At 38.8% G+C, this 13237-nt stretch overlaps 1 protein-coding gene across 2 annotated transcripts in view; it reads left to right on the top strand.

Moving 5' to 3' along the window:
* Positions 1 to 12912, top strand: part of REEP3 (receptor accessory protein 3) — a 96223-nt gene extending 83311 nt beyond the window's left edge. The window contains exons 7-8 of one of the 2 annotated variants that reach the window (XM_059397503.1): positions 8633 to 8787; positions 9468 to 12912. In XM_059397503.1, coding sequence (XP_059253486.1) covers positions 8633 to 8787; positions 9468 to 9524 — 212 coding nt within the window. In that variant the 3' untranslated portion in view covers positions 9525 to 12912. The remainder of the gene's footprint in view (positions 1 to 8632; positions 8788 to 9467) is intronic. The other variant, XM_059397505.1, reaches the window with a different exon arrangement.
* The last annotated feature ends 325 nt before the right edge of the window (positions 12913 to 13237 follow it).

Below are 13237 nucleotides of genomic sequence, written 5' to 3' on the forward strand. Positions count from 1 at the left end.
ACCTGTGATCAGCCGTCTTTCAATTCAAACTGTGTAGCGACATCTAAGGGGTTGTATAGTTAAACACTCTTTACTGTAAATGCCGTGAACAAATAAGGATATTGACTCACAAGATAAAAAGCTTGAAGTGGGTGACAGAGGGTGACTCAGTTTGTAAATAGGATTACTGCAGTGGGGAAGATATTGAAATGACATATTCTTGTTCAAGAACTGACTTGTAGGTATTTCTGATATAAATTAGGAGCATGGCAGAGTCAATATGTTCTAAAACTTCAACAAATTATTCTTATCCTAGAAATATACCCATAAATAAAAAGACATCACTCCTTAGTCATTTTACCACAATGTAAGAAAGTTGTAGTTCAAGACTCAGCTGAAAGTTAAGATCTTAATGACATTTCTTATTTCTATATTGTTAAAGTCCATAAGGTACAAGGCTATCCAGTGTTTTTGTTTTTGTTTTTTTAAGTGGTTTTATTTTGAGAGAGGTTAAAAATCGTCCTTTATATTGAACTCAATTTGAGAAATACAATAACAGTTCCATCCTATAGAGAAAAATAGTGAATTTACTTCTGAATTCTCTCTAGAGTGGATGACTTCAGAAGGTAGGTGACTGCTAGTAATTAAGCATTGGCCATTGATTTATCTTTAAGAATGAGAACCATAGAACTTTGAACCGTTACCCTTAATAAATTAACAATGTAAAAGCAGTTTCCAATATAGGCATTTTCTTAATATACATTTAAAAATTACTGATTTTGATTCTAGGATCTACTGTATATATTTTGCTTCACTTGGACCAGTTACCTGAGCCCTTTGCCAGCAGTTTGTTAATAATTATACTTTAGAATTGGCTAAGAATGATATTCTAATATTTAAATGAAAACAAGGTAATAAATACGAAAATCCATAGCTCTTTTTATGATATTCATCTATTAAACTTAAAATGATGTGACAAAACTATTTTAAGATAGTAAGATCCCTTTGTGGAGCATAGCAAATATCATGGAGGACAAGGGGAGATGGAGAGGAGAAGGGAGTTGGGGTAAATTGGAAGGGGAGGTGAATCATGAGAGACTATGGACTCTGAAAAACAATCTGAGGGGTTTGAAGTGGGGGGGGGGGGGGGGGGGTTGGAGTACCAGGTGGTGGGTATTATAGAGGGCATAGATTGCGTGGAGCACTGGGTGTGGTGAAAAAATAATGAATACTGTTTTTCTGAAAATAAATAAATCAATTTAATTTAAAAAAAAGATAGTAAGGTCCTATTTAGTTCTTCTGTTAAATTTTAAGCCATGAAATTAAAATAACTTAAGATTAGAGAGATATGAATAAGTAGTAGCAGTACAAAAAAGGGACTTGTCCAGTTATTAAATTAAAATTTTAATATGCATTACTTTGCCCAACTTCCAAACTTCCTACAGAGTGGTATGTATTCTGAGCTCTTTCTTCCCTAAGGAAGAAATTTAACAAAAACGTTCTCTCTCGAAAATATTTTTAAAACGTAGTAAGGTTCCAGGACAGGAATAGTTGAAGAGAAGATAATTATAGATCGTCTGTGTAAACACAATCCAGATATACGTGGAAGTTTATTGAAGGGGGATGATGGCCTTTCAGGTGGGTGGGGGAAAGGCAGATAAATAAGTGGTGTCAGAATAATTGCTAGACTTAGGAGATGGGGTAGGAAATGAAGTTACACCTCTACCTCAAGCCTTTCATCAAAATACCTAAAAGATTAAGACTTAAATGTAAGCCACTGAGCTATAATATAGTGGGACATTCCTGAGTATCTATTTATATACCCTTAGGATATGACAGACTTTTTTTTTTTTTTTATGTATTTATTTGACAGAGAGCTCTTGAAGGGAGGAGGGGGAGAGGGAGAAGCAGGCTTCCCACTGAGTGGGGAGCTTAAATCGGGGCTCCATCCCAGTACCCTGGGGTCACGACCTGAGCTGAAGGCAGATGCTTAACTGACTGAGTCACCCAGGCGCCCTAATGTGCCAGACTTCTTAAGCATGGCATCAATACCAGAAGACATAAAAGGAAAAGCTTGAGAGTTCGTTCTCTATATTAAAAAAATGTATAACATAGAAGGGAAAAATATTCCATGCCATAAAAAAACAAACTAGAAGAAATATTCTCATCTGATACAGGCAAAGGGCTCAGATTTTAACCATGCAAAGAATTCTTACAAGCCAATTATTGTTAATTCTACCAAAGAATACAGCTGACCAATTACTACATGAAAAAGATACTCAGCCTCACAGTCAAAGAAACAGTAAATTAAAATGGTAATAATAGTAATTTTTGCTCACCAGATTGGCAAAAAGATTTTCTTAATTAGCAGTGTTCTGGGTTGGTAACTATTCTAGTTCTCTATTTCTGTGTAACGAACTACAAACAATGGCCTTAAAAAAAAGTCACAGTCATTTATTTTGCTCCTGAATCTGGGGTCGACTATGCTCAGGGAGGCAGTTCCTGCTCTTACTGCAGGCACAGGGAACAGCACCTAGCGCTAGAGACATAATGGCAAAAGCTTCGTCACCCACACATCTGATGTGATAGCTGGGAAGAGTCACAGCGGATGGCTCAAACAGGTGGGGCCTCTCTCGCCTCTCCTTCTTTACATTTCTTTACGTGCTCTCTGAGTTTTGGCACTTCCTACCTGGCAGCTAAAAGCTCCCAGAGCCCATCTTCCAAGAGAAGTGGCAGGAATCAGGCAGCAGCACTTCTGCTTAAGGGCAGTTCTATGAGTTAAGTACATACACACATCCTGGAGATCTAGGGAAGAGGAGGGGCACCTTGCTGGCTCAGGAGCGTGGGACTCGACTCTTGATCTTGGGATCGTGAGTTCAAGCCCCATGTTGGACGTGGAGATAACCTTAAAAAAATACCAAAAAAATCTAAGGGAAGAGGAGAAAAGTGTCAGAATTTATGGTCATGTTTTAAAATCACCACAGCAAGCATGTTGGGAAACAAACACTCTCAAACACTTTTTATGAGGCTTAAGTGGAATGATCCTTTTTGATGACAATCTGGCAATAACTATCAAAATTTATTCCCTTTAACTCAGCAAGAAACTTCTAGGACTTACGTCATAAAGAAACAATCAAACAAGTGTTCAAAGTTGTGTGTCTAAGACTGTCCATCTCATTGTTTATAGTAACAAAATACTGGAACAAACCAAATACCTAAAAAAAAGAATGGTTAAGCAGAAGTGTGGTTTATTAGCCATGAAAATTCATACATTCAGTCCATACTTGCTGACATGAAAACATCCAGATCGTGGGGAAATAAATAATAGCAATAAAACAAAGTGCTGTAGAGATACAATACACATAGATGAAATGCATTAATAAATTGGAATTACTTTTCAAATGTGTATGCATAGGAAAGAGTTTGGAAGGGTATTGCTGAAATATCAACAGTGTTCAGTTCTGAGTATGGGACTTCAGTGATTTTTTTTTTTAAATCAACCTATTTTTAAAACGAGAAAGAACAGTACTCTTCCTTTTGAAAAATATTTAAGATACTCATTTTTTAAAAAGATTTTATCTATTTATTTGAGAGAGAGAGACAGCACCTGAGCAAGCAGAAAGGCAGAGAGAGAGAGAAGCAGATTCCTTGGTGAGCAGGGAGCCTGACATGAGGCTCGATCCCAGGACCCCAGGATCATGACCTGAGCTGAAAGCAGACATTTCACCAACTGAACCACCCAGGCGCCCTGATACTCATTTTTTTTTTAATGTCATGAATTATTTTTTTATTCATTTACTTCCAGAATTCCTCAAGAAAAAATAGTAATTTTTTCAGGGTGTAATTGCATCTACATTACAAAGTCTGTGTACTGGTTCATGTGATCAGTACATTTACCTCAGATGCTCTGCTTGTTCCCACAAGCAAACTCAAATATCTGGAAATTTGAGTCCAATTTGAAAACTCATAGTGGCCAGCTCTGAGTGGTTTGAGGTTAAGTGGTCAAGAGAAGTCCTACTTTGATGGTGATTTAAGTTTGCATGTTGTCACTACAGCACAAATGCTTCTTTGTAAGAAAATGGACACCTTGAACATGGTGTTCACATTCCCTGAAAGAAGATCACATTGTAATAAGTGGGAATATTTTATCTGCAAAGATACTGCTGCATCCGTATCAGTTAAAAACAGCCCAATATTCAGTTTCAATAGCAGTAAATAAAGAAATAAAACACATATTTTTTGTTTTGCTTTAGGTGCTTTACATATTTATTTACTCCTTAAGATGACTACACAGTTTAAGTATTTCATCTTTATTTATTTTTATTTTTTTAAAGATTTTATTCATTTTACAGAGCACCAGCAGGGGCAGAGGTAGAAGCAGACTCCCCACTGACCAAACAAACCCCACTCCCCCTATGTGGGGCTCTATCCCAGGACCCTGGGATCATGATCTGAGCAGAAGGCGGATAGACGCTTAACCAGCTGAGCCATCCAGATGCCCCTAATCTTTATTTTTTTAATAGTTTTTTAAAGATTCTAATCATTTACTTGAGAGAGTATGAGCAAGAGAGCACAAACAGGGGGAGTAGCAGAGGGAGAAGCAGGCTCCCTGCTGAGCAGGGAGCCTGACATGGGGCTTGATTCCAGGACCCCAGGATCATGGCCTGAGCAAAAGGCAGACGTTCAACCAACTGAGCCACCCAGGTGCCCCATTTTTTTTAGTTAATTAAACTGAGGCAGAAGGAGATTAAAATACCTGTCAGGGGCTAATAACTACATAGTCAATGACAGAAATGAGGTGTCCAAGGTTCTCTTTCTCACTTATAAAAGGGCTACACTTTGTGGTACACTTGGGCTGGAACTAGGAATTCAGTAATTTGAGTAGGTAACAACTTTAGCACTGCTTTAGTCAAAGATGGCAAACAGGTATCTTGCCTGCTCCCTGCTCTAGTGCCCACGGTGGCAGCCGTTGCTGAAGGACTTGGGTACTTTCTTTGGTACTTTCCCACTCTGGCTCACAGGCCCCCTCAACATAATGCTCCTGATAGCTCAATTGGGTCAGAGTTGACATTCATCAGCTCTCATCTGTTTCACCTCCTTACCGTACAAGAAAGCAAAGGCCTGGAGAGGCCTGGGTCTCACCGCTAAAAGGTGGTCAAGAACGCCCGTCTTCTAACATAGGTCTTCTTCCGGGTCAAACTTTTTGTGATTTTTGCACTTAGGTTAATATGCAGAACCCGCTTAAAGCAGTGGATTGCTAAGTACTGGATTAATGTTGGCTTTTATTATTACCGTAAGGGGAAGAATCTTAAAATATACCAGCTCTCAGATGGAGCTGTGGAAATACCAGTTTAGTTTCCTAAAGTGGAGACAGAGCCCAGGGTCATACAGCCTTGGGTCCCTGGTCACTACTCTTGCGCATGAGGACCCTGTCCAGTGTAGATCAGTGATCATCAGAAACACTTTGAATGGCACCAGCAGCCTCACTTTGCCCCGGCTTGTCAATCCCATCAAGCACTCCGCCGCCCCGCTGAATCCCTGCTGTGGGATGGCACCCAGTTCTGGACTTCCCTCATAGTCTCGCCTCTCCCCGCTGCTCCCAACACTTCTAAATGCTTGGACAACTTTGATTAACATTTCCAGCACTCACAGCAGAGTGTTCATTCATACTCATTTCCAGGTTTGTAAGTGGAATAGAAGATGCACATTTTAGTGAGGTATTTGACTTGACCCCTCTCTTTTTGATGCACGGTTTGGTTGAGTAAATTGCCAAGTTAAACTTGTCAATTCCATCTTCTAATAGAGCCCCAGTTTGGCTACTGTCTCTTTCTTTGCTCCTTGGACCCCGTCATTTCTGACCTGCCATACTGCAGTAACCTCCCTGCTTCCAGCTTTCATCTACTTCTGATTCATTCCCCAAAGTGTAAAAAGATTCTTTGATGGGGCGCCTGGGTGGCTCAGTGGATTAAAGCCTCTGCCTTCAGCTCTGGTCAGATCCCAGGGTCCTGGGATCGAGCCCCACATCGGACTCTCTGCTCAGCAGGGAGCCTGTTTCCTCCTCTCTCTCTGCCTGCCTCTCTGCCTACTTGTAATCTCTGTCTGTCAAATAAATAAATAAAATCTTTAAAAAAAAAAAAAAAAAAGAATCTTTGAAAGACCCCAGATGTCATCATGTTATCCTTCTGCTTGAAATGCTTCAGTGGCCCTCCATATTTGCTCTCTGATGAGGTCCAAACTCAGTAGCTCCCCTGCCTTGTTCTCCCATTCCATCATGTGCTAGTTGTACAGAATCATGAGCCTTCAGAGGTTAGCCACCACCTCCTACAAGAAGTCCTCTCTCTCCCCGAATGCCCCCGAGGCTGAGTTGATTATCTCACTGTGGGCTCGCATAGTACCTCATCCTTATCTTGGATTTACAGCATCTGTTGCAATAATGCCCATTCAAGTCTGGTTCCCCTATTGGACTGTAAGTTTCTTTGGGTAAAAAATGACAGTTGTGTCTTTTCGATCATTGTTTCCCAATAATTTAGCGCACTGCCCTAGAATTTTTTTTTAATATTTGTGGAACAGCGAATCAATCCATCAATTTCTCTGAAACCGTAATTAGGGAGCTAACGAGATTTGTTACCTGAAATTAGGAAACAAAGAAAGGATAAGCTGTATGTATAATCTTCTTTTGAATGAAGGTCCAATTCCTAATCATATTCATAAAGTGAGGGGCAAAATAACAAGGGTCATGTTCGTTGATCTATAGTCTTATGCTTCATCTGTGACCTTAGAGAACTTTCTGGTCACAGTTGCTTCCTTTCTCTTTCCTTGATTCCTCATTCTGTATTTTACCTTAGTTTTACTGGGATCAGGAATATTGTGGAAGCAATAGCAATAGAGAAGAATCTAGAAATGGCAACCTAAAAACAATTTTCTGTCTTATTTTCCCCAATTATAAAAATAATACTAAAAAAATTTTACATCACCTAAAAGCCCACTCTCAGGAGCTCTAATGGTTTCATTGTTGTTTTTCCTGTTTCTGTATGTACATTTTTTCCCCAGGTAATACTGTATTATGAGCTTCCTGCCTGGACCACTGACTCAGTCCCTCCCAGGGCCACGCTAACCTTAACAGCAAACAGCTGCCCCCCACCCCACACCCCACCATGGCCCCCAGCAGGTGCTCTCCCTTCTACCTAGAACACAATTCCCTGGACTGAGTCAGGAGAACAAAAGATCTTGGCCTAAATTATGACTGATTCTACTCCCGAATCCTTCCTAATTTTTAGCCCAGAAGTCTGGCGGCATAAAATTATACTTGTATAATGTACAATTAAAGGTGTGTATCTTATTATGAGACTAAGAAGCTTATTCACAACTCTTCATGGTTTGTTTCATGAGTCTGAAGTTATTCATGGCCTGGGAGAGCCGATTAATAAACGTTTACTATGTCTTCTCTTCACGTGCAAGGAGTCCATCCCTTGGCCCCTCCTGAACCTGGGAAAACTCCTTTTTTCCTTCACCTGAGGGTTTAGATATTCATGTGCCTTATCCTTAGTGAAGGAGAATTTGAAAGTTAATGGGGCCTTGTAACCTAACCTCCCCCATGTCTTTCTGACTGATGTGTATCTTGCTACCACTCTGCTTGCTATAGATTTGGGCCCCTGTATTGCTCCATCCAGGCGGTGGCTCTCAAAAATGCAGGCCCTGAGTGGCATCAGCGTCACCTGGGGGCTTGTGGGAGACAGAGATCCTCAGCCCCACCTTCCTCCCAGCAGTCTTTGTATTAGCAAGTGCTCCAGATGACTCCGCATGTGTGCTAATCAGTCGATACTAATAAACTCTACTGAGCTTGAGAACCGAGGCTTCAGATCTCTGAATCCCAGCACGGGAATGCTGTCAGACTTCCTGACAATAACCAGCCTGACTACCTGGATGTTTGCGGATTGGCCAATGTTCAGTCTTCTGAGCGATGCAGAGCAGCCTGTTAGCATGCCCGCACAGCTTCATGCTGACCTTCCCGAGGCTGGCTGTTTGCTTTGACTAACATTTGTCATCACAGCCCATGGTGATTCCAGTTACTGTAGCCTGTCCAGCTGGGTTGTATCTCAGCAGCGGCAACAGTGTTGGTTTAACATCTCCATCACCAGCCCCCAGTGAACATCTCGCCCCAGGTTCCAGCCCCTTGGGGTATTATTTGTCTCCTTACATTTACCCTCCCATTCACAATCTCCACGAAAGTTTTGTCACTTGGTGGGCAGGAGGCCTTCATTTCTCATGAAAGTCAAAGGCACAAATGACAAACTCGGTAAAACACAAGATTGCTTAGATTGTCTAGAGCTCATAAAGAGATCTGTCTCAGCATATACCTGCTTATACCCTCTGAGTTTCGAACAAGGTGTTAACCTACTCAAAACTAAATTATTTTGAGTTGTTCTGAAAAGCGCATAGTAAAAATGGGAATGGTCGGGGGAAACTTGTATCAGCTTCATCTAGAATAGTGCGCAGGGCAGAGACTGAGGATACGGGGCAGGGAGCACTTTCCAGATGAGAAAGGGAGGGGAGTGAGGGGGCGACTACAAACCAGGCAAAGACGTGCACTCGGACGGATGGACCGACGGAGCGCGGTCCTCTCAAAACATGCTGGTTTTGACGCCTCGTTTAGGTTATGGAATTCCACTGAAGGACGGAGATGAGAAAACCGATGAAGAAGCGGAGCGGCCGTATTCAGATGATGAGATGTTAACGCACAAAGGGCTGCGAAGATCGCAAAGCATGAAATCTGTGAAAACCATAAAGGGCCGCAAAGAGGTTAGTCAGGTACAGAGCTGTCTTCCTAATGGTTCCTTTTAAAGGCTTTCCCTGTTGCGTTATCACTCAGGATACACTCAGGATCCATAAAGGAAGGACAGAGGGGGAGATCGGCAGTTACACTGAAAATTCTCTCGTCAGATCGGATACATTAGGATCTCCGGAAATTTACAAAATGCTCAATCCCTGCTTCCCCTGTGAGTAGAAAATGGTATTCTCACAGAGCGAGTCCTGTGGTGGTCATGCCAGCCTTACACACAGGTGAAGAGAGCAGCTAACAAAAATAGCTACCTACTTCTGCTTTGAACCAACCGTACATGGGGATGGGCTAGAAGTTTATCCATAATAATACATTGTCTTTGTGTCCAGAAAGTGGAGGAGGAATCCAGTCTGTGGCCTCTGATCATTGTGAACCATTGGCAGACCAGGCAAAGCAGAACTAACTACAGTTAATGTTTGTATTGGTTATCATTGGTGATAGCCTAAAGCGTCTACGCAACGTAGTGTCCCCTCCATTTTTGAGGACATCAGCAGCGAGGTCTTCTGAGTATAGAGGCACACTTCTAGGATAACAGATTCTACCTATTAGAAAAGTTAAACAATTATTACTATGATCCTGATCTGTTCAGTTCTCCCAAAGTTCGAAAGTCATCATCTGATTTGTAATCACGACACATTTCTCTCTTCAGGTGCGATATGGATCCCTAAAATACAGAGTGAAGAAGAGACCACAGGTGTATTTTTAGTCATCTGCACTTAAAGAATCCCAAGACAAGTTACACTAATACATTGACTTTTTTGCTAACGTTATTCATTCAGGATTTACACATTAAAATAATACTTTAAATTGTGGTGGTGATAGGGTTTATTTTCATCAATTTAAATAGCTTTTATTTCTTTCACCATTACTTCCATGTCCTGACTACTAAAGGTAGTTATGCAAAGCTTATTTATGTGTATGTATATATATCTCAGAAGTAATAGAAAATTGTGTTATCTGTTTTCAAAGTCCTCAACAACACTGAGTGCCTGGGATGTTAAGATGAAACACAAGCCCACAGAATACTTGAAAAGAGTCCTTTTATGGTTTAAGATACATCAGCCTTTGTGCTATTGTATTTGTGTTTACCTCCGTTTATATTCTGTCTATTACATGAGGATAGCAATTAAATAGGCCTCTGATCCAGCAGTGATAGGACAAGGGCATAATGTAAGATACAACGTGTTTTGTGTATTCTTTAAATTTTTACTTTTTAATACTTTCTAGTTTTTCCACCATTGACTGAAAGTTTTCGAAACAAATATTTGAAAGCCAGGTTTCCACATAGCACTTTTATTCCTAACTAGTTTTGCACACTTTAAAATTGTTTACTTATTTGCAACTGTATGTTTAAGTTTTATTGACACTGTCTTTATTTTTATTTGTCACATCCCGACATGTCACATCTATGCCTTGAATTTTGTCATCTCTTTCCCTGTGGGTTTCATTTAAGTTCATTAGATTCTAATAATATGAAAATACAGCTCATTGTTAACTTGAACTATTTTTAACTATCTAATCCTCTGTAGGTAAGAAACTGTTTTAAACATCAGCCAGTTTTCCATACATCATAGTTGAACTCAGCATGTTCTTGTTAACACTGGTTACATTTTCAGCATTTAAAAATAGTTTTTGTTAAACAGGGTCCTGAAGGTATCCAGCAGTTGGTCCACTCACATGCCTAGCACTGATATGTGCTGCTGATTCATAAATCTGTATTGACTAGCATCACTTAAATCTCCCATCTCCTGGCTGAGTTCATTTCCTGAAGATAGGTGCCAATGCAAAATACAGATGTTAATCTTACGTACTAGAAGCTACTAGAATAGATATTAGAAAAATGTTTTTTAATCCATGAGATTTTGAATTACGGAACACAGAGGCTTTTTTAGGTGGAATTGATAAAGTATGAGTTATGAAGTCTCTATTTCTGGTGGTGGTTTTAGTGATCAGTAGTCAGATTCGTACAGTTAATTCAGGTAATTGATTTGACTGTTCTGTTTGTCAAAAAGAAAAAACCAATGAGTGAGATTTGTGAGATACCTTTTTAAGAAGTGAAACCAGCTGGCAATGTATATTCAGGGCCTCCTCAGAGTGTTGGCAGAGAACAGAATGTTTATTTAGGAGTACGTTAGTTTAATTAATACACTGCTCTTGATACAAGTCTTAAAACATTTTCTGGACTATCTCACATTCTTGATATATAACATCAAGAAAAAATTCGCTCAACTTCTTTTCTCCAAAAGTTTAATTCTATGAATATCTTCATCTGCTTTACCTTGACTAATTTGTAGCCTTTGGGTTTCTAGAAAAATTCTCTAATTTGTGTTCAAAATTGCTAGGAATTCGGATTATAAACTCTTGGAAGAGAGTTTTACATACATTGCCTAGTACCAGACTTAATACAAATGCTACACCGTGTTTGTCTTTCCTGCCCAAAGGCAGTGTCATGTCAAGTAGCCTGACATGGTCATGTAAGTGACTCTACATGAAAACATTACCTGTGTGGGCTGCTCTGCTCCATTTTATCTTTTCTAAGTCAGATCTGAGTATTAAACCTATTCCTTAATTAAACTAAATTCATAAGTACTGTTCCAAATTAGAGACATTATTTATCCCTCTACACTTCTACAAACAAGACACTACCGGTCGCAAAGGGGTAATGCATGTCCTTTTTCAGCACATCTCCTCACACAGTGCCTCCTCTGATCTGTTCCTATTATAGCCTTAGACGCAGTGGATGTCACTTTGCTATTCCATCATTTCCTTTCTCCTTTTTTTTACATTTCTGAAATTTTGCTGCTTTTCTCTTGTGTGTGTTTTAGCATGCCCTTTCCTTGGAACTTATTATGAGAAGCTTATAAACCTTTGTCTCTTTTAAAGTGGAACAGGTCATTTTTGGTTCTCTGCTTGAGTCCACTGCTTTTAAAAGAGGTAAATTTCTCTCTCGACCATAGTGCCTTGTTTCCCCACCACCACCGTTTGGTGAAGGGGCATCAGATGCTGCACAAGCCTATATAAGGCGCTATTATGGTAGCTGTTAAAATTTATGCAAAAATTGTACCCGGTGTTTTATCTTATTATATATTCATTCAACTTGTGCATTAATATTAACTATATCCCGAGTTTGTTTGGAAGTGACAGTTGATCTGTTCTTTCGTTTACCGTGTTTTTTTCTGGGATAAAAAACAAGCCAGAAGTACGTGTCATTGGTAAGTAATTAATTATGTAAACCCATTTAGGTCCCACACAAGATTCCCTCCACACAATTCACTATATGTATGTGGATTTGGCTAGAAAGTGGTAACTGCCAGCATTACTGATTATAAATACTTGACTACACAGATCAATGGAACAAAATTATTAAAGTGTTTTCAGGGAATTGAATCCATATGTCACCACCAAAGATTCCTACAGTGTTATAAAATATGTAAATATTCCAAATTTCTGTAAAACAGTGGTTAGATAAATATGTCTTCTTTCATTTCCTTTTTTGAAATAACATAGTTTGAGCTTCTGTAATACTTGAACTTTTGTGTTGTTAAAAATAATCCAAAGCTATCTTCTATTAAATATCAGTAATTTGTTTGTTTAATTGGAGTGAACTGAATTTTCATTTTGATTTTCTTTTGTCACTAAAATTAAGAAGTTAATATGTCACTAAAATTAAGGAGTGAATATGTATTGACAAGCAATTCCCTACATGTTCCTATAGGCTGATTCATTTCCAAAGCAATTAAGCAATTTTGAGATCATTGTTTCTATGATATACAGTGTATATTTCTTAGTAAATATCATTTAAGAGTAAAACTTTCTGAAAGAAAAATACAACTTTTTCTTCTAAATGGTTAAGATTTAATCTTCTAGTAGTATCCTACAGATTTGTTGTATATTAACTTTTTAAAAATTGAACATGAATTAACATTTTCTCCTAACACCTCTTAAATCTGTATACTTTCATAGTTAAAAGAAAGCAGTTTTGTAATTTTTTAAACTCTTTGTAAAGGCTCTCTTCAGGCCTAGTATGGGGATAATTTTACAAATGTGTTTTTTGAAAACTTTAATATAAAATAAACTCATTTTATTAGTGACAACTTGTATGGTTTTGTGTGTGTCAGAGTACCTATGTTGGGTTCCATAAATTTTTGTTATTTATCAGGGACTATGTATCTAATATTATGTACATATTACATGTTACATAATAGATAACCTGCACATGCTTAAGATTCTAAATCACAGAGCAAATCATTAAAAAAATCATATACATTCTGGAATGGTCATAGAATTACAAAAGAAACACTGAATTGTTAAATTTGGTTGTTGGAATGGGAAGATACAAAAAAAAAAAAAATTAATACAGAAACCCTAGCCATCAATTTGTATTGGTTAGCTGTTTCAGACATAAAATATAACACAAAA

This window comes from Mustela nigripes, chromosome 4 (assembly GCF_022355385.1).
Source record: "Mustela nigripes isolate SB6536 chromosome 4, MUSNIG.SB6536, whole genome shotgun sequence".
NCBI lineage: Eukaryota > Metazoa > Chordata > Mammalia > Carnivora > Mustelidae > Mustela > Mustela nigripes.